The sequence below is a fragment of the Pagrus pagrus genome, assembly GCF_965226575.1.
Source record: "Pagrus pagrus genome assembly, chromosome: 1".
Classification (NCBI taxonomy): domain Eukaryota; kingdom Metazoa; phylum Chordata; class Actinopteri; order Spariformes; family Sparidae; genus Pagrus; species Pagrus pagrus.
Window position 1 is genome coordinate 8,631,589 of NC_140185.1, and position 27,110 is coordinate 8,658,698.

Genomic DNA, 27,110 nt, shown 5'->3' on the forward strand with positions numbered 1-27,110 from the left:
TTTGATATTTACTGTACAGATGTGAGAGTGATATCAATCTTCTCATTTAACTCTTGGCAAGAAAAGCAGGTGAGAGTGTTTCCCAAAATGTCAAACTGTTCCTTCGAACTATCCACAGGTCATGTTGAGGGTGGCTCTATCTCTGGAGAGTTTGGGGTTTTCTCACTGAGACCACTTAAAATGAATGCATGGTTACACTTTATAATAAGCATGATTAAATGGTAAAGTTATATTGAATTAAACTGTACTTAATAATAATTAAACTGTTAACAAACAATGAAATGCTTCATAAATAAACAAAATAACAAAACAGTAGGGCATTATGAAAACAGGCAATTCTAATGACATGTTTGAAAAGGAGTGGGAAGAAGTGTAAACTTATCTAATCCTCTCCATTAATCTTTAGACAGCTCATATCATCTGTTGGTCATTCAAATCTCCATGCACTCTCGTAGTGCTGTCGAAGCGGTTTCTATAATGTTTTCAATTAAACTAAGACTTGGACTACATTTATATTCAAGTGATTAAATTACTTTTATGCCACTTTTTGGAGAGTTCATGTGCTGATATATTATGATCAGTCACGTCAGTCAAAGCCCAAACCCTCTATGACGCACAGCTCTCTCGCCGGGTGCGGTGGCGCGCGCCTGTAATCCAAGCTCCCGGGAGGCTGAGGCTGGAGGATCGTTTGAGCTCAGGACCTCTGAGCTGCAGCGGACTGTGTCGAGCGGGTGTCCGCACTAAGTTCGGTATCGATATGGTGCTCCTGGGGGAGCCCGGGACCACCAGGTCGTCCAAGGAGGGGTGCACCGGCCCAGGTCGGAGACGGAGCAGGTCAAAGCCCCCGTGCCGCTCAGTAGTGGGATCGCGCCTGTGAATAGACGCTGTAGTGCAGCCTGAGTAACACAGCGGGACCCAGTCTTTATACACTCTTTCTACTGTTCAACACACACACACGCTCAACAACAACGTCTGTATATGTTACAACAGCTTCATCACTGCTCATTTAGCTTCTTGTTTCCATCACAAACCTCCACAAACCAGCTGTTTGTTTGTCCTACAGCGCCTCCACCTGGAGGAGAGGAGGTTCAAACGTGACGAATACTCATCATGACATTGTTATTTGAACAGCAGGAAATATGTATTTGGATGTGACATTGAAAGAGGGTTAGGGAGGTCAGACCCTCTTAAAGACCTGTCCTCCTGGTATAAAGAGTTTAACACGGACAAACTCATTATAACACCACACTAACAGGATGGTCCTGTTAGTAAATTGATGCGGAGGAATGGTTGTTTTTTCTTGTTTTCATTTTAATAATACTGTGTTTTTTGCATATGAAACAGCAGCACTATATCACATTTTGTCAAGGTAAACTATGAACCATATTAACAATTTTCAAAATAATCTCATAGTCAATCTCAAGTGTGTTGAATGGTTTTGGGGAGTACTACTGCATATGTGAAAACAGTAGTATAAAACATTTTGTGGCTCCAGAGGAAGCTGCACGTAATCTGATAAATGACCTCCAGTGATGTCATTGAGTGGCTAAGTTGCATTGTGGGTAATGAAGAGGGCAGGTTTGAAAAGCAGACCACTGATCTGCGTTGCACTCCTATCAATCAATCAATCAATCAACTTTATTTATATGGCACTTTTCATACTGTACGGTAACACAAAGTGCCTCACAGAGGTTAAAAACAAAACAGAACAAAACAGAACAAAACAATACAAAACACCATGAAGACCACAAACCTCCCACCCCCACAAACATACACACAGATACACATTTACATACACACTCACACTCACACACATACACAGACATATGGACAGACATACACACCCACACACAAACATACACACACCCACACACATACACTAGCTGTTGCTAAGGAGACATGGCTGGGCACCGAAATCACAGGTGAGGAAGAAGCTACCTTTGGGGGCCATGCACACCGAGAGGAATCATGGTCCATGACTGCAGGGGCGCCACCACATAGACCCCCCGAGCCCAGGCAGACAGGAGGCTCCACACCAAGGTGTAGAGCTCTCTAGCCACCCGGGCCAGGGCCATCCACGGGACAGCACCCCCATCGGTGGACCAGAAGCAACTCCCGGTGTGGTAGGCCCCCAGGAGGAAACACTGGAAGATCGAGGGGCTAAAACAGTAAAATAAGATAAAAGGTATAGGAGCTAAAACTGAGGGAATAAAACAATAGAATGTATAAAATAGACCATAAGTAACGACTAAAACATTGAAATAAAACATTGAAGTAAAACAATAAAGTAATAAAACAGGATAAACTAAGCTAAAAATAAAAATATAATAATAATAATAATAATAATAATAAATAAATATGTAAATAAATAAATAAATAAATAATAATAAATAAATAAGGATAGTAATAAATAATAATAAAAAATGTAAGAACTTAGAAAGAGTTAAATGAGTTTAGTTAAAAGCCTGATTAAAAAGATGGGTCTTGAGCCTCTTTTTAAAAACATCAACATTCTCTGCGGCCCTGAGGTTCTCTGGGAGGCTGTTCCACAATCGGGGGCCATAATAACTGAATGCCGCCTCCCCGTGTGTTCTAGTTCTAACTTGTGGTATCGTTAAAAGGCCGGCACCAGAGGACCTCAGGGTCCGCGAGGGTTGATAGGGTAAAAGTAATGCAGATAGATAAGAAGGACCAAGACCGTTAAGACACTTAAAAACTAGTAGAAGAACCTTAAAATCAATCCTGAAGCGCACAGGGAGCCAATGCAGCGATTTTAAAACAGGTGTAATATGCTCCCGCCCTCTGGTCCTCGTCAGCACTCGTGCAGCTGAGTTTTGTAATAATTGTAAGTTATGCATGCTCTTTTTGGGAAGACCAGAGAGCAGGGCATTACAATAATCTAAACGACAAGAGATAAAAGCATGCATCAGCACCTCCGTGCTGGCCTGAGAGAGAAACGGGCGGACTCTGGCTATATTCTTAAGATGGTAAAAACCTATCTTTGTTATGTTTTTGATGTGTGGAATAAAAGTGAGCTCAGAGTCAAAAATCACGCCGAGATTTTTAACTGATTTTGAGGGTTTAAAATCCTGTAACTTTGGTAAAAGTTTCTCTCTCTGGCCTTCAGGACCAATGACTAAAACCTCTGTTTTGTCCTGGTTGAGCTGTAGGAAGTTTGCTGCCATCCATGACTTAATGTCTAAAATACAGTTAAAAAGGACATCAATTGGCCCTGTGTCATCAGGCGACACGGCGATGTACAGTTGCGTATCATCAGCGTAACTATGGAAGCTGATGCCGTGCCTCCTGATGACGTCCCCAAGGGGCAGCATGTAAAGATTAAAAAGAGTTGGACCTAAAATTGACCCTTGGGGAACCCCACACTTTATCTTATGGGTTCCTGAGGAACATGTATCCATACTTACAAAGAAACTTCGATCAGTGAGGTAGGATGTGAACCAGTTAAAAACAGTACCAGAGAGGCCGACCAGGTTCCTCAGTCTATTTAATAAAATGTGATGGTCTACTGTATCGAAGGCGGCGGTTAGATCCAGTAGTACCAAGACGGTGAGTTTGTTGTTATCCAAATTATACCTGATGTCATTTAAAATCTTTAAGAGTGCTGTCTCTGTACTGTGGTTCATCCTAAAACCAGACTGGTGAGTCTCTAAAATATGTTTTGAGTTTAAAAATTCGTTTACTTGATTAAAAACAAGTTTTTCTAAAATTTTACTTAAAAATGTTAAGTTGGATACAGGCCGGTAGTTATTTAAAACATTGGGGTCTAAATCACTCTTCTTCAGAAGGGGCTTCACCACCGCTGTTTTAAAGGAGGTGGGGAAGACACCCGTCTGAAGAGAGCAATTCACCAAATACAGCAGCTGTTCCTCAAAGAATCCATAGAGTGTTTTAAAAAACGGTGTGGGAATGGGATCTAAAAGGCAGGTTGTGGGTTTTACCTGGGTGAAAACTCGACCAAGTGTCCTCGCATCAACCAGGGCAAAACTCTCCAGTGTTTCCTCGGGTAAAAGCAATGATCCAGGTGTTAAAAGCTGTTGGGATAAAAGACTTGATCTGATGTCATTGATTTTTCTTCTGAAGTGGTCTGCAAAATCCTCGCAAAGGGCGTTATCTGGTGTCTTGGAGGATTTTTTAAAATTTTTGTTTGTTAAAAGATCGATTGTGGAGAATAAGAATTTGGGGTTGTTTTTATGGTCATGGATTAGGTTTTGGAAGTGGGAGATTCTTGCCTGTTTGACTGTGTTATTGTAAATTTTGAGGTGTTGACGTAGTATGTCATGGTGAACTGTCAACTTTGATTTTCTCCATCTCCTTTCAGCACTCCTGCATTCCCTTTTGAGTTTTTTAATTTCCTCAATTCTCCACGGGGGTGTAGGTCTTGTTTTAATCGTTTTGATAAGAAGTGGAGCCACTGAGTCGAGTGTTGACTTTATTTTATTGTTAAAGTTGTCAGTAATAAAATCGCAGGGTGCTGGTAGAATTTCGGCAGGAGTGCTCTGTAAGATCTGGATAAAATTTGCAGCCACTTCAGAAGTTAGGTAGCGTTTCCTCACTGTTCTCACAGGGGCCTCCCGCTGATTAAAACTGGTGATTGTAAAAAACACACAAAAGTGGTCAGACACAGCCAGGTCCACAACAGAGGGCGCACCAACGGACAGACCATAAGATATAACCAGGTCCAAGGTGCGTCCCCTGCTGTGGGTCGGCTGCGTGACGTGCTGCTTAAAATCGAGGCAGTGTAAAAGGTTTAAAAATTCTCTGGACATTAAGTCTGAGGAGATGTCCTATAACAATGTTGTGTTATTATGGACAGTTTATGAACAAATGATCAAAATCAACACAGTCCAACCTAGAGCTTTCAAAGAGACAATGATATATATTATTCTGTTTGAATTAAGGTTAGTTTGACAGAGATGATGTGACGTCTTGTTGGTTGAAGACCTTGTAATGTGTTTATCTTGACAGAAGCTGTGTTCATCCATCTAATGACCAGAGATAACAAACCATGTTTAAAAGTAGGTTTGTCTGTGGAGTCCTCCCCTCAGAGGTTTATTTAGGCCTAGCAGTGAGGACCCCAACCCATAATCCTCCTGCAGACACACCTGTAGAGGAGAGTATAAAGAGCCTGGACTGAACTGAGTCACACATCAAGCTTCACAGAGTCTCTCCACAGCAGCTCTCCACAGAAGCTCCACAGCCTCCAGACCGACCCTGAAGATGACTCCCTCTGCCAGCCTGCTGCTGCTGCTCCTGCTCGGCCTCTGTCAGGCACATCCTCTCCAGGAGGAAGGAGGTCAAGAAGAAGAAGAAGTCCCAGACACCATGGACATCACCACCAGGATTCTGACCTCCAACAACGCCACTGATGAGTTCCTGCTGGAAGGAGACCTGCTGGCTCCCACAACCAGAAACGCCATGACGTGCTGGTCCCAGAGCTGCCAGTGGAGGAAAGCTTCCAATGGCATGGTGATGATCCCCTTCACCATGAGCGCTGAGTTCAGCGGCTGGGAGAGGCAGAAGATCGACAACGGCATGAAGGCCTTCCACAGCAGTACCTGCATCCGCTTCGTCCCCCGTCAGAACGAGTACGACTACATCAGCGTGGAGAACAGAGGCGGATGTTTCTCCGCTCTGGGCAGAACGGGAGGCAGACAGGTGCTCTCTCTCAACAGGCAGGGCTGCCTCTACCACGGCATCATCCAGCACGAGATCAACCACGCTCTGGGCTTCCAGCACGAACAGACCAGGAGCGACCGCGACTACTACGTCAGGATCAACTGGGAGAACATCGACCCCAACATGGCCTACAACTTCTACAAGCAGAACACCAACAACCTGAACACCCCCTACGACTACTCCTCCATCATGCACTATGGAAGAACAGCCTTCTCCATCCAGCACGGCAGGGACTCCATCACCCCCATCCCCAACGCCAACGCGCAGATCGGCCAGAGGCAGGGCATGTCCTACTGGGACATCATGAGGATCAACCTGCTCTACGGCTGCTGATGATAATGCTGATGCTGGCCAAACAGCTTCCTGGTACATGTGTGCAGTGATTGTTCAAACTCATTACATACTGTACAGGTACTATAATAAAAGCAACACACCTGTACGATCACGGTGACCTCAGCCGCTGGAGGAATGGACACTTCTCAAAGAGCCACCACTCTGTCACCTGCAACAGATACAACATGATGCTACCACTTTCTAATATGTCACCTTTACAAAGTGTTGATGAGTTGTAACCTGTGGCTTTATAAATGATTAATCAATATATTTGACCACTTGACCCCTGACCTTGTGGCTGCCAGGCATTTGGAAGACAACCTGTTTATTAAAGTGTCCATCCGCTCAAATATTGTTTTGCTTATTGTGACTTATTACTGAAGTTTGAGCTTCACTGTGCAGTGATGTACGTGCTGAGTTTGACCCCAGAAGGTCGTTTTTGAATTCATCTGCTGAAGGGCTCACCTCCTATAAAAGCATGACATCACAACTGTTGGAAGCCAATCATGGTCAAGTATGTAACGTGCACAAAACCACCAGCGCACACTGAGAGAGAGAGAGAGAGAGAGAGAGAGAGAGAGAATGGACTGTATAGTGAAGCAAGAGGCATTTTGTGTCCAGTATTTAAACTTATCATCACTTAACATTTGCATAGTCATTGATTTAGGATATGTTTTTAATGAGGGAGAAGAAGTACATGTCATTTTAAGATTTTTTATAAAGGTAAAATCATATCAGACACAAAATATTATTCAAAGCAGAATATCTTACATGTGTTCAAACATGTCTGGAGTAGATGTTAAACATTAATATCTTCATATTTGATGTGTTATCATTTTTTTTGTTTTATTGGTTTACACACAAATAATACAAATTAATATTCACATGAGCAACACAACAAGTGATGGAGAGGTGCAACAAACCCTCAGAGGTGCTTGAGCTGGACACTCTCCACTGCAAAGACCACATTGGTCCATTAAAAAATATCATTAAAAGGATGGGAAAGAGAAAAAATGGACCAAAAAAAAGTCACAGATATACAAGTGTACAAATTCAGATAAAATTAGAACTAGTGGATAGTTTACGAAGTATATCCATAAGGATAACTTTGCAGAGATAAAAAAACAAAACATTAAACAGCTTTTAATGTTAATGCTTTTTAATCTTCTCAATGTTATTGTGGTTAATTAGTGTGCACACAATTGTCCACAGCACAACTCACTGTTTTTTGATTGTTGATAAGAATGTGATGCATGTTATGAGACACTGTCAACTGTCTTTACTCTGATAGTTCTCCTGTCTCATCTGTGAAACCCGCCCCAATGTTACAACATCGCTCAGTCTAGAAACAATGTATTCTAAAGGGGTGTCAGTAATTCTTTTATATCTGAATTAAAAGTCAGTTTAGTTCAGTATGGAGCTATTATTTGGAAGTGTATAACAATAAGTAGCAGCATTTCAGTGGGAGAAGTAGCATGTTAGATTGTTGTTGATTTCACATGTTAATTATTCTAAAACAAGTGTTTTTGTGACATGTCATTTCAAAATATTTTAAATAGTAATTGTAGGCTGATTGGCTGCCCTGAGATTTAATTTGGTAAATTAAATGTTAAATGTTGTGAATTTAGCAGCATGAGTAAAGATAGTCAGAGAAGCTAATTAAGCAGCCTGGCATTGTTTCTACAGAGAAAATATTTGTGTTATAAATCTGGGCTTCGTATTTTACAATTGCAAAGAAAGAAGGCGCAAGACAGCAACAGTTCCCTCGTGATAAATGTGTTTGGGTTACCCACATATGCTGAATGCCTGCACTTTATTAATAGTGCAGGCATCTTTTCCCAAGATTTGTACAGTATATGTTTTCAATAGCCCTGATTTTTTTTTTTTTTTAAGTAATATAGGTAGAAATGTAGAACATTATAGTTTGTATTGTGGTTTCTGTTCTTCCAGGAAACCATAAAAGTAAAGCAGCAAAAGAAAACAAATACATGATTCTCTTTAGTAATCCACCTTAATATTTTGAACTAGAAATAAAAGGAGTTAAATGTGTTTATTTTATTTAATCCTGTATTAGCATTGTTTCCATTTCCATAACTGTAATGGTTGCACATCAGTATATTTGTAAATGTGTTCAATAAAAGTAGTACAACATCACTCACATCCCTGCCAATAGTGTGTCCATCTCTAACTCTACCTTATGTCAAACATGATTTCAAAGCCAGTTCATAGAAACATTCAAATGAAGCTGAAGGATAAAAAAAAGAGAAACTTAACAGATACAAAAGCTGCAATATCAGAGGTAGAAGCACTGACTGACATGGGATTTACGGTTCAGCTTGTTGCTCCTCAAGGAATTTGATTAATTTCTTAAGTCTTTCCAGTTTCTGTTCGTTGTCCTCTATTTGTGCTCTCATCTCCACATCCTTCTTATCTACTTTATTCTTGGTTCTCTCTACGAAGCCCTTGACGCCCTGCACAAATCCATCCAGATGTGAAGAGTCATCAGGAAATTCTTCTCCATCTGTCTTCATGAATGCTTCCAGGGTCTCCATGAGACTCAGAGATTGCCCCATGAGATCTTTAGTGGTGGCCATTTCTGGCTCGTACATTGCCTAATGGAAAAAAAATAAAACATACCATTAATGCACTGCCGTACATAAAGTCACATAGTATTCCAACACTCCAAAGTTACTCTGATGTAATTCATGTGAGCAACATGAACTCTGTTACTGACTCACCTTCAACATGTCCAGTTGTTTTTGTGCTTCCTGAAATTTTTCCTTGAGCTCTTCCTGCAAATCCAGAATGAGAATCAACATGAAGTTACATTTGATAACATATAAGTATCACAGCAGCTCGTCAACAGCTGATGTAGCACATACAACTTCAGATAAAAACAAATAAATAAGAACATTTCCACAGTAATTTGTTTTTTGCGATGACTCACAATGGCTGAGGACTTTCAAATAAATATGACAATGTTTTAGACACAGAGAGGTTCAACGTCAGTGTATTTACCAGCAGGTCTTTATGAATCAGTGAACTTGAGAGGCAAACCAGACACAGCAGAGTGAAGATGGAGACCAGGCCTTTGGTGGGTCTGACACCAGCCACTCCTCTGCTTCTGGACAAAGCTGCTGCTGCCATCGCTGTTCTAAATCAAAATGAAAAATAATAAACTGCAGCTGAATCTGCATCTTTTTCACTTGTAATATTTAAAGGTCTAAAGTATAAACCATCTGATAGTGAGTAAAGTTTGTGATCTTACCTGCTGGGTGTATGGAAGGAGAGCTGCTGTACAGGTGATGAAACAAAATGATGAGATGAGACACCCAATAATGCTTTATATAGTATTGTTGACACCTCCCCCATGGCACAATTCACAAGTGTGTGTTTGTGTGAGTGTGTGAGTGTGTGTCACTGTGTTTCTTGGTATGTGAACATCTGTACATACAGAATGGGTCCTGCCTTGCCTTGCGTCCTCTGTTTCACCAGTGCTTCCGGCCGTCTCTTTAGTTTCACTTTTGAAGAAATGGTATTTGACAGTTTCACTTCACAGGAACATGCCGACATCAGCTATTGTAGGTACATACTGTGAGCAAACAGTACAAAACTGTAGGAAATTGATGGAGGCCTTATTAAAAAAGTGTTTTGGTCACCTGATTTATTCTGATATATTTAAATAAATCTACAGTCTGACTTAACGTCACAAAAATATTAGAAGTGAATCACCATGAGCATTTTAGCATTTAGGCCACAGATGTACGTGCTTTTAACAACCTGTTTGCGTACACGTGATGGCTGCCTCGCAATGCTTGCGTCCATTTGGAGGGTCGGAGGTGCACGTCCTCAGAAATGAGTGCTACATGTCTCCAAGATACATTATGCACATGAAAGGTGGTGTCAGTGCAGGTTCTGTATCCGGGTTGTTATAGAGTCATGGGTCGGTGCACATGTCAGCAGACCATATTACCACGGCGGCCATTTTCCTCTGACGTCACACTCAAGGTAGAAAGAAATGACTTAAATTTAGGGAATCTGACAAATTATAATTTTTCCGCCTGATTGATCGAATTGATTGAAATATGGCCCCATGTCCCGCTAGATTTTCACTATCCATCGTCTTTTCAAAAGCTGATCAATCTGAAAGTTATGATTTGGAAGTGAGTGAAAGATTGCAGGATGGATCACGATGAGGTAATGTATTTATATGTGGTCTTGTTTGCTTTTACAGGTTATTTATCATCATCAGAGGAATCACAAGACTGTTTCATAAACACATTTCAGCTTTTGTTGTAAATAGACCAAATATCTGCGATGGTGGAGATGTGCTCCAGCCCTTGAAAGGGTTTCTTCAGTGGATTTACAAACCTGTGCATCAAAATCTTTAAGAGAGTATTTAGCCGTGTGACAGGAAACACAAGGCCTGATCGCAACCTGCCCTGCTGAGGTTGTTAATCTGCACATTCAAAGAGTGAAGTGCTGTCAGCTCAGACTGCTTGGTGAAGAGAGAAAGTTAAGCAGAGCAAGGACACAAAGAAACTCAAGCCATTAAATGATACTCACAAAGAAGCCAAGATGCTGCTTGGTGTGACTTCCTTGAACAAACCACCATTGGTCCTGATCAAAGAAGCTCTGCTGCTTTTGAAAAATGGCCTTGAGACTGAAGCAACCTGTAACAGAGACAAGACGACACAAAGATGAAGACAACCACACGCAAAGTAGGCCATAGTGTGTGTGCACCTAGGAAGAGTAGCCTCTAGTATTTGCATCTGTTCCCTTCGTTTAGGTACCTTTTCATAACACTGGCTCTGTCATACTTACACCATGAATATATCGACAATATCAACGACAGGCAGTGGATCTAACTGTATTAGTTCAAAACATCAAGGGAAGAGCTCGAGGGTGGAAGGACATTTTGTATTTAGGCTCTATATCTGCTAAAAAATACATTTCTGTAATGTAATATATATATAGTGTATTTTTAATTTCAATCAAACAGGCAGAGATCTCATCACACAATTCAACAACTCAACTTCCTGTCTCTCCAGTTACACTCATCACTATGTGTCTTTAACTGCAGAAGCAGCTGTGAAAGACACATGAGGATGTGGTTAACCAGCTATAAAGACAAAGACCTTAGTAAATCAATCCAAAAACAGTCAAGCAAAAAATAACTAACTGAAGTGATCCGCCTTAATAGTTGAGCTAATTAGAACTAACAGGAGATAAATGTGTTTATTTATGTGTCATTTTGCATAAAATCTAAATTGTAATGGTTGCACATCCGTACATTTGAAAAAAAAATTCAACAAAAGCATATCAACACATCCCTGTTAATAATGAGTCCTTAAAATCTTGTTCTATGTCAAACAATTAAATAGATTCATGATTTCAAAACCAGGTCATAGTGTTTCATGAATGATTCTAACAATGTGTGCACATGCAGGACATTGTTGGGACATGTTGCTGCCGCGTCACAGAGATATTATTTGTCAGTTTCACTTCACAGGAATTAACCAACATCAGTTAGTGTAGGTGTGAGACACAAAGCAAACTATAGATGATACACCAGTACAGAACTGTGCAAAAATATGTGATGTAAACTGTAAAATACTCTCAAAGACAGTGAATTACAAATGTGAAACTGATGCTTAATAATTTATTCTGATATACTTGAACAACAGTTAAAACACTTACAAATGATTAACCTATTCACCTGTTCGACCTGCTATATGCTATATATATATACATACATATGTGTGTGTGTGTGTGTGTGTGTGTGTGTGTGTGTGTGTGTGTGTGTGTGTGTGTGTGTGTGCGCGTGTGTGTGTGTGTGTGTGTGCTCGGGTGTGTATCAGCACATGAACTCTCCAAAAAGTGGCATAACGCTTCGACAGTAGTATAAAACATTTTGTGGCTCCAGAGGAAGCTGCACGTAATCTGATAAATGACCTCCAGTGATGTCGCCGAGTGGCTAAGTTGCATTGTGGGTAATGTAGAGGGCAGGTTTGAAAAGCAGACCACTGATCTGCGTTGCACTCCTATAACAATGTTGTGTCATTATGGACAGTTTATGAACAAATGATCAAAATCAACACAGTCCAACCTAGAGCTTTCAAAGAGACAATGATATATATTATTCTGTTTGAATTAAGGTTAGTTTGACAGAGATGATGTGACGTCTTGTTGGTTGAAGACCTTGTAATGTGTTTATCTTGACAGAAGCTGTGTTCATCCATCTACTGACCAGTGATAACAAACCATGTTTAAAAAGTAGGTTTGTCTGTGGAGTCCTCCCCTCAGAGGTTTATTTAGGCCTAGCAGTGAGGACCCCAACCCATAATCCTCCTGCAGACACACCTGTAGAGGAGAGTATAAAGAGCCTGGACTGAACTGAGTCACACATCAAGCTTCACAGAGTCTCTCCACAGCAGCTCTCCACAGAAGCTCCACAGCCTCCAGACCGACCCTGAAGATGACTCCCTCTGCCAGCCTGCTGCTGCTGCTCCTGCTCGGCCTCTGTCAGGCACATCCTCTCCAGGAGGAAGGAGGCCAAGAAGAAGGAGAAGAAGTCCCAGACACCATGGACATCACCACCAGGATTCTGACCTCCAACAACGCCACCGATGAGTTCCTGCTGGAAGGAGACCTGCTGGCTCCCACAACCAGAAACGCCATGACGTGCTGGTCCCAGAGCTGCCAGTGGAGGAAAGCTTCCAACGGCATGGTGATGATCCCCTTCACCATGAGCGCTGAGTTCAGCGGCTGGGAGAGGCAGAAGATCGACAACGGCATGAAGGCCTTCCACAGCAGTACCTGCATCCGCTTCGTCCCCCGTCAGAACGAGTACGACTACATCAGCGTGGAGAACAGAGGCGGATGTTTCTCCGCTCTGGGCAGAACGGGAGGCAGACAGGTGCTCTCTCTCAACAGGCAGGGCTGCCTCTACCACGGCATCATCCAGCACGAGATCAACCACGCTCTGGGCTTCCAGCACGAACAGACCAGGAGCGACCGCGACTACTACGTCAGGATCAACTGGGAGAACATCGACCCCAACATGGCCTACAACTTCTACAAGCAGAACACCAACAACCTGAACACCCCCTACGACTACTCCTCCATCATGCACTATGGAAGAACAGCCTTCTCCATCCAGCACGGCAGGGACTCCATCACCCCCATCCCCAACGCCAACGCGCAGATCGGCCAGAGGCAGGGCATGTCCTACTGGGACATCATGAGGATCAACCTGCTCTACGGCTGCTGATAATAATGCTGATGCTGGCCAAACAGCTTCCTGGTACATGTGTGCAGTGATTGTTCAAACTCATTACATACTGTACAGGTACAATAATAAAAGCAACACACCTGTACGATCACGGTGACCTCAGCCGCTGGAGGAATGGACACTTCTCAAAGAGCCACCACTCTGTCACCTGCAACAGATACAACATGATGCTACCACTTTCTAATATGTCACCTTTACAAAGTGTTGATGAGTTGTAACCTGTGGCTTTATGAATGATTAATCAATATATTTGACCACTTGACCCCTGACCTTGTGGCTGCCAGGCATTTGGAAGACAACCTGTTTATTAAAGTGTCCATCCGCTCAAATATTGTTTTGCTTATTGTGACTTATTTTTGACCAATCATGGTCAAGTATGCAACTTGCACAATACAACCAGTTCACACAAAAAAATTATATCAGACACAAAATATTATTCAAGGCAGAATATCTTATATGTGTTCAAACATGTCTGGAGTAGATGTTAAACATTAATATCTTCATATTTGATGCATTATCATTTGTTTTCTGTTTTATTGGTTTACACACAAATAATACAAATGAATATTCACATGAGCAACACAACAAGTGATGGAGAGGTGCAACAAACCCTCAGAGGTGCTTGAGCTGGGCACTGAAAAGACCAAATTGGTCCATTAAAATAAATTATTAAAAGGATGGGAAAGACATCATTTTTTTAATTTGCGGCGCCCCTCCAGCATGTGGCGCTCTAGGTGACCGCCTGGATGTCCTGTGCCCCCTGATTGTCACTGTGTCTGTCCTGTAAAATGTCTTGTGAGTCCACACTGCAGCTGCAGGTTTGTTTCGTCACTAAATGCCACCTGAGCGTGCTCCCTGATGACGTCACGTCAGTCAAAGCCCAAATCCTCTATGACGCAGAGTTCTCTCGCCGGGTGCGGTGGCGCGCGCCTGTAGTCCAAGCTCCCGGGAGGCTGAGGCTGGAGGATCGTTTGAGCTCAGGACCTCTGAGCTGCAGCGGACTGTGTCGAGCGGGTGTCCGCACTAAGTTCGGTATCGATATGGTGCTCCTGGGGGAGCCCGGGACCACCAGGTCGCCCAAGGAGGGGTGCACCGGCCCAGGTCGGAGACGGAGCAGGTCAAAGCCCCCGTGCCGCTCAGTAGTGGGATCGCGCCTGTGAATAGACGCTGTAGTGCAGCCTGAGTAACACAGCGGGACCCAGTCTTTATACACTCTTTCTACTGTTCAACGCTCAACAACAACGTCTGTATATGTTACAACAGCTTCATCACTGCTCATTTAGCTTCTTGTTTCCATCACAAACCTCCACAAACCAGCTGTTTGTTTGTCCTACAGCGCCTCCACCTGGAGGAGAGGAGCAGTGACCATCAGTCACACCATCACTGACACCACACATACACTCAACTGACAGGGTCTTCTGTCAGTCACTCCATGAACTTGGAGGAGCTGATGGAGAGGAGAAAACACATACTTTTATTGTCTTTGTCTAACATCTACCTTTCTGTGAGGTTGTTGTTGTTAGTGGTGGTGTGTGTGTGTGTGTGTGTGTGTGTGTGTAATATCAGCTCTTTATTTATTCTGAACTGCTTCATTTTTCTGAAACCTTCACTCAACATTGAATATCATTACTGACTGGTCTTTATTGTTGCTTGTTCCAACATTCATTCTTACTCCATTTTATATCTTTGTATTTATTTGATGTATTTGCTAGATTATTCTCTGTTGTATTATAGTTTATTTGTTAGACTAATTTTGGAGCTAAACAAAGAATCTCACTGATAGGATGAATAATTTCTCACTGTCAGTCACACCACCATGGTTCACTGGGACACTCATACATCACAGTCAAAATGTCTGCTGTGAAAAGTGATTAGACAGTGTTTGTAAGTAGGTCAATAAAAACAGTCACGTGTCTCATTTTACAAGAAGTCATCAGGTTGGTACATAGAAATGCTATGAAGTCATCCAGTGGTTCTTCTGCTAGAATGATTAATATTCATGCTGTATTTCCAGCCTCAAAAAATGTTCTACTGTAGCAACAATCTAGATATTATCACATGACCCAAAAGCTAGTATCATATTCACAGGGGTGACTGTGAGGTATTTTTTTATTGTTATATCATAAATCTTGCATTCACTCTTATCAACACATTTAATGGCAGGATCAACTTGGATTTCAAAGAATGTCAAAATGCTACAAAACCTACAAAAACTTCAAGTTGCACGTGAGGCAAAGCCAATTAAACCTGTGGAACAACTGTAGGCACTACGGGTAGATACCACTGTGATATGATGCAATTTAAAAATACATGTTATTACCTCTGTAAACAGCCAGTACAGCTGAGCCAGCTTTACTTTCACTTTCACCAAAACAAACAACACGGCTGCCTCGTGAACACGAGTGGAGCTCGTGCACATGTTGCTGTAAAGAGAAGCAGTTCTTCCGTCCAGCTCAGGATTAAACACTTCAGGTGACACAGAGTGGGACAGCTCGCTCTCTAACAAACAAACAAACATGTAAGTAACTAAAAACACGTTGTGTGATTTACTTTGTGTTTGTGTGTTTCATCTAGCTACTGTTTGTTTTTTCGGGACTGACGCACATCGACTCACCGTCGACGCAGATCAGAAAACTGATTCAAATCAGAATCAAGTTATTACATTCGCTTCTTTATTCAACTAGTTTGATTTAAGAGGGAAAAAACCTCCTCCAGGATTTAATATTCAGAGTTCAGAGTTAATAACTGACAGCATACTGCGCACATTCAGCAGGGACAAGAACAATACAACAAGGAAGCGCGTCTGTAGCGTGATGACTGTCTCCCTTTAACTACTAAACCAACATATTCACTATATCCTTTCATTTTTATATGTCTATTATCCTGTGTATCTCCGCCCCAACGTTTGTTAGGGTGAGGTTTACTTTTAGAGACCCCCACAAAGCTCAGATTATAACTCGTACTCTGTAGAAAATGTTGTTTATTTGACAATTGTTATTTCAGTGTAATAATTCTGTTGAAATGGTCATAACAAGCCTTAAAAGGTAATTAAGTATGAATTGTGTGTAACTGTAAACTCATGCAAATGCTGACAACATGAACTGAGTGTCCACAGTGCAGCTGTCACTCAGTCACTTCCTCCTTCAGTCTGAAAACCATCAACATTATCAACACTGTTTGAATAGATGAAACAAACCAATGATTCACTTGTGTTTTTCTTAGTGTTCATATGGAAAGTTGATTAAAGTGCCTGCAGAAATATGTATAAATATGACACTTAAGACCAAATTAAAATAAACAACTGTTCCTTTCAGGTCAGAATCAGACTGATGTTGACAGGAAGTTGCTCAGCAGGAAAACTGTGTCTTCAACTTCTTGTCCATGCGATTGTGGAGGCGTTCATGGTTCCTGGGAGCAGCTGACAGACGACACACCTGTAACACAAACACACAAACTGGTGGGGGTTTATTTTAACATTCATACCACTGACTGCAATAAATGTACGCTGAGATTATATGAAGCAAGACACTGTACTCTAATGTTAACAGGTGCTTTAAATCTAGCAGCTAACAGTATGAACAGTATAACAACGAGCACATAAGGACAACATTGAGTTTATTAATGGAGGACCAAGACTGCCAAAATAAAAAATAAATAAATAAATAAATTAACACCCCATCAAATACACCAAAATAACTAACAATAAATGTAGACAGTCATTATTTATTTAAAAAAAATGTTATTTACTCATTTATTTATCTGTTTTAATTCTCCTTTTTAATTACATTCACATTTTGTATTTATTGTCGTGAAGCATTATTTGTAAGTTGAAATTATTTATTTTCTTCAAGCAGATCTATTGTTATTATTATTATTATTATTATTATTATTATTATTATTATTATTAGAGTCGTGATAACTTATGACTGAGATAAAGTTCGAGAGCTGAAACATTATAAGTTAATAAGTTTTATTTACTTACTTTACTTTATTATTGAAACCTGTCCTGTTTGATGAAGTCAAATCTTCCTCCTCTAATAAAACTGTCTCCTCTCTGACAGGAAGCTGATCTTGATCAGTCTGCTCGTCGTTCTGACCTCCTCTGTCTGTGGTCAGTAGTCCTGCAACTCACAATTAATCACATTAACAGTTGACCGATAATATTCCTTGATCGATTAGTCAACTAATTCTTGCAGTTCTATTGGCTGGTTTAATGTTAAGTGCTTTTATACCATGGTCTGGGTGAATTCTCAATTCTGATTGGCTGCAGGGTGTCAATTAACCCCTGATAAACTGACACATATGAAACTACTCAAAAAGCTCCAGTGAACGATTCCATGGCAGAAGAACCTCACGGGATGGTTTGATTGTTCCAGCTATTATTCAGATCCTCAGGTGTTGCCAGGAGGTTTTGTTTATGAAAAATGTAATATTCAGTCATCCCAAAATGCCTGAAATATAAATAAAATATCTTATTTTTATCTTTGGCAAGTGACCATGGTATAAGCAGGATAATGCCCTTCAAAGTGTCCGTTCTGGCCTCCTGTTAATGGACAGCTCGTCAGGCATTATCCCTTACTGGACTCCTGGTGGACACGATGAAGACACACAGTAAAATCTAAATCGCTGCGTTAGTTCACACTGAACACTCATGTGGCTCCAGGATCTCTCAGTTCCTTGATAAAAGTGTTCCAGTTTGAAATGAGGTAAAGTTTGCTGTAACTCCAAATGATGTCTCCTGCTGCCCTGTCCCTTGTCTGCAGGGATGTTTGCTGTGAAAATGGCTGCGACCTTCTATCAGGCAGAGGAGGACGATAACATCACCATCAGATGGGAAGACTTCATGTGTCCAGAGTCACGACTGAAGACTCTGGAAACTATGGGTGTGATCTGGCTGCTAATTATAACAAGATGATGAGGAGATGGGTGCTGGAGACCACAGGTAAGCTGAACTCTGCTGTAGTGCAGGTGGAAACATGATCTCTGCCCACGAGTCCTCGTCAATGTTCACATTCAAATCCCTCTGCCATATTAGCCTAAGATTCTCACAACTGCCATACATTGGATTTGCAGTTATCTTATAAAATGTAGAGGCTGACTGTTTATTTTTAGGTAATTTAAAGTAGGACTGTACCATATTATCATCCCCAGGTAACTGCTGAATTAAGCTCCCCAAACTACTTCTTCTTTGCAGATATCTCCAGAAATATGATCCATCTTTTAGGATAAACTGTGTCCTGAGTTCTTGAAAAGATTTGAATCCGTTATCATTAATAAGGTATTTCTTATACCACCCGCCAGCCAAAACAGCACTTTGTTCCCTACTTTAACTGCAGGGTTATTCTAAGGTGACGAGTAAACTTGCTTATAGTGTGAAATCTTTAATAACTTGTGAAGTTTAGTCCAGACATTCTTTGAATGTTGTAAAATCGGGTTAGTTTCTTTTCTCTCAGGCTTTTTCAGAGAAAGAGTATTTTGTGATAACCTCAAGTGGACTGAAGGGGGCGGTAAGCTCTTGTTCTATTCCTGTCCATCCTGAGTGGTTATTACTGTCATTAGTCCGGTGTTTTGCCAGTTTAGCCATTTCAAAGGCCATACTGTACAACTCCACATTGGGCAGGGAAAGCCCACCTTTACTTTCTGAAGTTTATGGAGATTAATCCTCGGTCTCTTTCCATATAACCATAAATATCCAAATATCCATAAATAATTCTTTATAATTTGATTGTATTGTTTAAAAATGTCTCTGGGTATTGTTATTGGTAGCATCATTAAAAGGTAGTTAAATTGTGCTGCAACAACCATTTTAATGGTGTTAATCTTGCCCCAAAGGGTTAGATTGAGTGTCTTCCATTTCTCTAAATTGTGCTTTATCTTCCTAAGAAGGTGATCCATATTGATATGTATTATATCTGCCATATCTGCACATAACTTGACTCCTAAATACGTTATTCCAGACGGAATCCACTGAAATTGGCCACCCCCAACCATAGCTGAATGGCATACATAGATACTGACATAACCTCTGGTTTATTCCTGTTGATTTTATAGCCGGAAATCTGAGAAAATGTTTCAATGGTATCAAGAAGAGCTTTGGTAGAGGATGCTGGATCAGAAACCAGGCAGAGAATATCATCCGCATATAGAAAATGTTCATTTTTTCTCCCACTGGCCTGTATTCACTTAATTCTTGCTTCCTTTCTTATAGTTATCGCTAGTGGTTCGAGAAATAATATAAACAGAAGAAGGGAAAGTGGATCCCCCTGTTTTGTGCCTCTAGACAATCCAAAGAAGGGGGAAATCAGACCATTTGTAACAACGGATGCCTGAGGCTTTGCATAGATTACCTTTATCCAACCAAGAAACCCCCTCCCAAACCCAAACCTTTCCAGAACACTGAATAAAAAGCTCCACTCAACCCTATCAAATGCCTCCTCAGCATCAAGCAAGAAGCAGCAATTGGTATATTGGTTTATTATGACTTAGCCATGTCAAATGAAGTAGCCGTCTAAGATTATCCGAAGAGGACCTCCCTTTAACAAAGCCCACTTGATCTGAATTGATTAACATTGATAGGATTTTCTCTAGCCTCATAGACAACACTTTCGTAAGCAATCTACAGTCCACATTCACTAAGCTAATCGGTCTGAAGCTTCCAGGATCCAATGACTCCTTACCTTTCTTAAGGATCAAAGAAATGAGAGCATCATTAAAAGTGTCAGGGAGGCATCCCAAAGTACTTGCTTCACTGTAGACCTTGGTCAAGACAGGTGCTAGCACATCTATGTTATTTCTGTAATATTCTATAAGGAAGCCGTCAAGTCCAGGGGATTTACCTGTTTTCATAGATTGAATGGCAGCCCTAACCTCTGATTCAGTGATCGGTGCATCAATCTCCTGCACCTGGTCAGATGAAAGCTGAGGGAGTTCAATATTAAAAAAGAATGCCTCTGTTTAGCTTGTATTTATCTCTGTATCCGAAGAATAGAGATTGGAGTAAAACCTTTGGAGTGTCTGATTGATGTCCCACACCTTAATGAGTACCTGGAATGATATGATCCACATCCTGTTGTTTTAGGAGCCTAGCCAGTAATTTATGAGCTTTATCCCTGTTCTCATAGAAATTTGCCTTTGCCCTAAAGAGGGCATATTCCACCTTTTGTTATGAATCTCATTAATATATCATTTTAATTTACAAACTTCTTTAGCAATATATCACTATAGTTAAATGACAGCTGACTAGGCCAAGATCCTCTGCTAATTGTTGTATTGCCTGTCGGTCTGTTGGAGATCTTTTGCTATAGATAGATCTGTCTAGCATGCCATCCTGAACCTGATTAAAATCTCCCCCCAGTATAAACCTAAAAGTTTATTGATGTTATAGAAGAAATTAGGATCTTCCAAATTTGGGGCATGTATATTGCATAAATTAACTTCACACATATGAACCTCCCTTCTTCATCCTTGTGCTGGTTTAACGATACAAAGTTTAGCTTCTTACGGATGAATATTGCAACCCCACGTTTCTGACTAGAAAAACAGCTGTAAAACACCTGACCAACCCGATTTCTTTAAGTTTAGCAGCCTCCTTATCTATCAAATGTACTTCCTGAAGAAATGCAACATCTGCAATTTGAGATTTAAGGTAACATAAACACTTGTTTCTTTTAACAGGGTTTGACAAACCATTCACATTCCACGTAATTATCTTCATACTTTTAGCCATTTTCATGGCTTTACCTAACTATAAATAAAGACTGCGTCCTACATGGGGATATTGTATAAGTGGGCTCATCAAAAAGACGTATGAAATCTTGGGCGGTAAAACCAGAAAATATTGTTTGCGTGCTGATACGAAACTCAAGTCTGTGCAGAACACCAAAACAAAACTTAGAAAAACTCTCCGAAAGAAATACAGGTTAAAAAAAACAGCAAACAACATAAGAACTGTGAGACAACCGTCTCCCCATCTCCCACCCACAACCAAACAGTGTGCATTAGGCCCTCCCTTCAACTACTGGTCTTTGTTTTTGATGTGGTGGTTTGACTCTGATGAGTTGATGCTCCTGATATCAGATACTAACACTGGTTTTCTGTCCTCATGCAGATGCAGAACACACACCAGGAGGGCCGAAGAAGGAAGTGACGTCACACGATTGGAACAAAGATAAACGGTTCTCGGAGTCATTAACTATGGAGTTGTCATAGTCGCTGGTCTAATATTTCTCCTCGCCGCAGCTCAAAATTATCTGGCAGCTCTCATCGATGTAATAAAGGTGTGTTTGCTCTTCAGATCGTTTTGAATTGAACTATTTTGTGTGTTATGATGTGTTTGTGTTACACTTTGTTTGAACTTACTTATCTCTCATGTCAATCACACAGATCAACACCAGGACAGATGTGCCATCACTGAGATCGTGATAGAGATCAATACAGTTCATCGTCTAATATAAGACGAGACAACGTCACTAACGAGACTGTTGGCTGTGTCGTCTTCATAATGACGTATTTTCACGGTCTGATATTTCATTAGTTTGATGACAAACTGAGATTTTATGGACTGAAAAAATATCTTTTACATTGACAAACATCTTATGTGTGATTCATGACACAATTCAAACAGGATCAAAAAATGATTTGTCTCTCTTCAAACCTGAAGGGGCGTGGCTCCAGCTCTCTGTAGCGATACACAGTTCATATCTTGATATTTATATTTATATATTAACATTTATTATATATGATCAGACATCAGAACAGAACAAACATCAGTCTAACTTTGATCCAAACATGTTTTTAATGATTTGTTTGCTGTGATGTTCAAACTTCTAACAAGTTTCTGTAACTTGTTTCTCAAACTGCACTGAAACAAGCTTTACTCCATACCAGCACTTTTATCTGCTAACATTGACTTTATTGCATATTATTCTAAGTACACTGTAGTGGTCAGTCTTTGTATATATTTCATATTTAATACAGTGATCATACTTGTATATGTGAATGTGTCTGACAGCAGACAGCCCCTTGAAACTGGAGTCAGTGAACGTCAGGTCTCATCATGTTGTACTGCAGCTGTCAGGTCAAAGTGCAGATTGATGTGAAAAGGATCCACAGCATTATGACTCAACTTAACTGAAACATTGATAACAAGCAGTTCACCAGCATTAACACATTAAACACTGTTTAAAACTTATCATTCACCTGTTTTTGCAATCATTTGTGTAAATCTATATTTTGTGGGTATAAAACCACAAAGTCTGAAATTTCACATTTGAACTTTTGTTCACGTTTGTATTTGTCTTTGTATGTATTGTTTTTAAATGATCTCTCAAACCGAACTGAAAATTTTATCTTCTGCAAAACACTTCTGACTCTGTGAAGCACTTTCTAACTTTGTGTTCAAACATGAAATGTGACTGTTTTATACGATGCTAAAATAAACATTTTTACTGTCAAACTCCTGTGTCTTGTGAAAATCCCTCTTTTTTCTTAATATTTGATAAATGTTATTTTTCTTTAAACATCCTCAGTCTTGAGGGACTTTTTCAACTCATTTTAACATTTGACATCTGAATGTTATATTCATTTGTAATAATGAAGTTGGTGAATGAGTCTAATCCAGGAGAAGGATGCATTTCTTATGAAGATAATCATTTCTCAGTTTTAAGACTTGTTGCGTGAGAAGAAACTTCAAACACTTTGTGAAACGCTGTCTGCAGCAGATTCTTAAATACTTGTGCCTTCTTGTTAATTGTTCTGATGTTATAATGGTAAAAACTGTATAAAGCATTATTTTAGTGCTGTGTCTCCAAACATGACTGATGTTAACGTCCCACAGCTCACACACTGCAGCTGCTGTAGAGTCAGTATTAACATGCTCATCATGTAATAGGTCAAATAAAACCATCTAGTTACATTTAAACAAAGAAAACTTCAGATCAAACTTCTTTCCATCAGGGGAAAAGTGGAGTGTTTCCCATCATGCACTGTGTTCTGTGGAGAGAAGAGAAACATCTGCAGCTGTCTTTATGATTTAATTCTGATGCTTCAAACACATATCGATATATACGAGAGAAAGCTGGGAAGCAAACAACATTAACAACTGTGGTTTCACTCTGAAGCTGTGTGGGAAACTTTGAACCAGAACACAGTCTGATAGTCAGATCGGTATTACCGCTGTAGTGAGCGATCAGAAGGGAGCTCGGAAACGCAGCAAGTGTGCGGCTTGTGGGCGGATTGGGGGTGGAGTCGGGACAGTTGTGGTTGAGCTTGCGCTTGAGCCACTATGCCAGTTTGGTATGGGTGACTCGCAATTAGAGAAAAAGGGTGCTCCGGTTGGCTCGTGATTCAGATTTGGGCAGAGTATATCTGACAGATAAAGCGCTCTTTAATACAGATGACTTTACTCTGTCCGGTCTTTACAACCTAGTTCTCAAACCAGCGGAGATTTCAGCAGCTCGTCAGTGTAAGTAATCTTGTTTGTTGTCAGATTGGTCAGTCAGCTGTATGAGGGACATTTTACCAGAAACATCATTTCCACTTGTATAAATCTTGTGTGTGACCGGATTTTAATGATGAAACTAAACAGAGTCAGTGTTGATATTTACCTCCACCTTCATCTACATTAACACAAACATCAGCTTGTTTGTGTTTAGCTGCAGTTGTTTTCTCATGACTTAATATAGAGACACTGTTTGTATATCTAATGTATCAGTGTTACAACATTGACATTACACGATTGGAACAAAGTTAAACGGTTCTTGGAGTCATTAACTGTGGAGTTGTCATAGTCGCTGGTTTAATATTTCTCCTCGCTGCAGCTCAAAGTTATCTGGCAGCTCTCATCGATGTAATAAAGCTGTGTTTGCTCTTCAGATCGTTTTGAATTGAACTATTTTGTGTGTTATGATGTGTTTGTGTCGGTGCTTTGTTTGAACTTACTTTTGACATCTGAATGTTATATTCATGTGTAATAATGAAGTTGGTGAATGAGTCTAATCCAGGAGAAGGATGCATTTCTTATGAAGATAATCATTTCTCAGTTTTTGTTGCACTTGATCAGTTTTAAGACTTGTTGCGTCAGAAGAAACTTAAAACACTTTGTGAAACGCTGTCTGCAACAGATGCTTAAAAACTTGTGCCTTCTTGTTAATTATGATGGTAAAAACTGTATAAAGCATTATTTTAGTGCTGTGTCTCCAAACACTACTGATGTTAACGTACAAGTACAATATAACAGCTTAGCGTTAACATCGAGACTGTGTCAGGAAGGCTTTGTGTGTAATGAGCAGGATAATAAAGACAAAGGAGTATTGTAAAGATACAAAAGTATGTTTGTTGTGGTACATGTGAGGACTGAACTGTGATCACATGACTCTTCACCTCTGTCTCCTCTCACAGGGAGAAGATGATCTACAGGATCCTGCTGCTCATCAGCCTCGACTGTGTCTGTGGTAAGTTTACAGTTTCACTTTATTACACTGTGATTCAGTGAATCAGTTAAAGTAGCCCACATGTGAGCAAACAGTTGATGTTGATGAGCCTCTGCAGCTCTGAGACGTCACTAAACTGTCCACAGAAACGTGTAGATGGAGTTTAAAGGCTGCCATGTTAAAGTTGTCGGTGTGTCTGCTCCTCACTTTCCCTCTCTGTCTCCTCAACAGGAGCATTTGTAGTGAATGTGACACAGACCTCCTATCAGGCAGAGGAGAACCACGACATCACACTGGAATGGATGTTCACAACCACAACTGGCACTTCCCCCAACTCCATTTTTATCTTCTGTCAGCTGATAACTGATCGCACAGCCCCAGTCCTGTTTGAACTACGTGAAGGTGTTGAGGTCCCAGAGTCTCGGGATCAACAGTTTGCAGGACGAGTCCAGTGGGACAAAGACTATCTCAGAGACGGACGACTTAGACTTCATGTGTCCAGACTCAGGACTGAGGACTCAGGCTGGTACCTGTGTTATGTGAGGACAAACCATGGTGTGAACTCCAGTGAATGTCGGCTCAACGTCTGTGGTAAGTTGGTTGAGTAGAAGTCAGTAGAACTTTATTAACAGGTTCAATTCAGCAGCTTTTTTGGATCAATAAGAACCTGAAGAAAAGTATTGAGCACTTTATTCTCACAGTATCTGAGAAATATGTCACAACTTCAGCTGTTCTGTTGTTTGGTCTCTTTACAGCAGCGAGGGATCGGCCCGAACCTGAGAGGCTGAACACAGACACACCTGAGAGACTGAACACAGACACACCTGAGAGACTGAAGACAGCAAGTCGAGGCAGGATCGGCCTCTACTGTGGACTGGGGCTGACAGCAGCAGTGGTAGTTGTGTTGTTTGTTAGTTGTTTATTTATTCACTGTCAGTCTGAGGAGTCCAGTGGAGGATTTAAGTTAAGTTACAGCTCAGCAGGATCAGAGGAAACAGTTTGATCATCAACTTAATGAGACCGTTAAGAGTCATAAGACTCTGTCACATATTAGTGTACAAGTTTACTTGTTCTCATGTGTTGTATGATGTTACAGAACACACAGGAAGTGATGTCTTTATTTATTTTATCTTAATCTTTGCCTTCTGATGAACATTGTTACAATGCACTGCCTTTACCTGATGTTCTGTTTATAATGTGAACAAACTGTAAATAAATCCATTAATATGAGAGAAGCTGTTTTTATTAACATGGTCATCATTTAATACATCAAATAAAATCATCTAGTTACATTTAAACAAAGAAAAGTTCAGATCAAACTTCTTTCCATTAGGGGAAAAGTGGAGTGTTTCCCATCATGCACTGTGTACTGTGGAGAGAAGAGAAACATCTGCAGCTGTCTTTATGATTTAATTCTGATGCTTCAAACACATATCGATATATACGAGAGAAAGCTGGGAAGCAAACAACATAAACAACTGTGTTTTCACTCTGAAGCTGCCTGTCAGGTAGTCAGAACAGTGTGACTGCAGAATTGTTAAGATAAGTTGGTCGGCAGTCAGGTAGGCAAACTTTACAGTCAGGACTGTGAGGCTGAATGACACAGTGATGTAATTAGACCAGTCTCTGCAGGTAAGTATAAGATAACAAGCAAAAGACTGGTGTAAACAAAGGGAGTCCTCTAAGCTTTGCAGTAAAAGAAGTTTAATCTAGCAGATCATGACTAGTTACCTTTTTCCAATAATGTTCAGGCCTTAAAGTTTTTTTTTTATTTATTTGTTTCAGATATTCTGTCAATGCAATTTGTAAACTGTGATTTAGTCGTTCTGTTCTGTACATGCCACATCTGTTGCATGTCTGTCCGTCCTGGGAGAGGGATCCCTCCTGCCACTGTCAGGTCCTGAGCGACTGCTACACCCTCTGCCTGCAACCACCTCCTCCATCATCATATTCTGACAGACAGCTGCAATCAAAACCTGCACTCCGTTTGCAGCTTCTTCCGGAGCCACAAAAAGCTTTATGCATGTTTATACTACTATTTTTTCGTATATGCAGTAGTACTGCCCAATGTGGAAAATTGGTGAAGTAACCCTTTAACTGTTCCTGTTTTTCCCAAAACTGAGCGCTAAAAGAAAACCTGTTGGAGGCAAAAAAGTATATAAAGTAGCACCTGTTAGCAATTTTAAGTATTTACAAATATGTATATTATATAAAGTATTATATTTAGTGTGCATTTACCAAATGATTTAAAATCCCACAGATTGAAGTTACACTTGTCTGTCTTTATTTGATTTAAGATGTCAAACATTATCATACTGATCTTAATCTTTTACACTTTTTTTTATTCAGCCTGAACT

The 27,110-nt window shown here is 40.5% G+C and overlaps 3 protein-coding genes and 1 long non-coding RNA gene across 4 annotated transcripts; 3 read left to right on the forward strand and 1 right to left on the reverse strand.

The window, feature by feature from the left end:
• The first annotated feature begins 5,187 nt into the window (after positions 1–5,187).
• Positions 5,188–6,376, forward strand: LOC311254606 (high choriolytic enzyme 1-like). The gene has a single exon (XM_084348477.1). The coding sequence runs from the start codon at positions 5,239–5,241 to the stop codon at positions 6,028–6,030; it is 792 nt and encodes a 263-aa protein (XP_084204603.1). The 5' UTR covers positions 5,188–5,238; the 3' UTR covers positions 6,031–6,376.
• Positions 6,377–8,063: 1,687 nt separating this feature from the next.
• Positions 8,064–9,329, reverse strand: LOC311254647 (uncharacterized protein). The gene is made up of 4 exons (XM_084348523.1): positions 9,299–9,329; positions 9,049–9,184; positions 8,769–8,822; positions 8,064–8,642 (listed from the first exon to the last, which is right to left on the reverse strand). Exons 2-4 carry the CDS (start codon positions 9,175–9,177, stop codon positions 8,355–8,357), a joined length of 471 nt encoding a protein of 156 aa, XP_084204649.1. The 5' UTR covers positions 9,178–9,184; positions 9,299–9,329; the 3' UTR covers positions 8,064–8,354.
• A 3,126-nt stretch (positions 9,330–12,455) lies between these two features.
• On the forward strand, positions 12,456–13,635 carry LOC311254570 (high choriolytic enzyme 1-like). The gene has a single exon (XM_084348413.1). It carries the CDS (start codon positions 12,509–12,511, stop codon positions 13,301–13,303), a length of 795 nt encoding a protein of 264 aa, XP_084204539.1. The 5' UTR covers positions 12,456–12,508; the 3' UTR covers positions 13,304–13,635.
• Positions 13,636–15,765: 2,130 nt separating this feature from the next.
• LOC311254380 lies at positions 15,766–21,939 on the forward strand. Its single transcript, XR_014622243.1, has 6 exons — positions 15,766–15,842; positions 16,639–16,781; positions 17,386–17,435; positions 18,088–18,266; positions 21,432–21,600; positions 21,707–21,939. It is a non-coding gene; the product is annotated as an uncharacterized lncRNA (long non-coding RNA).
• The last annotated feature ends 5,171 nt before the right edge of the window (positions 21,940–27,110 follow it).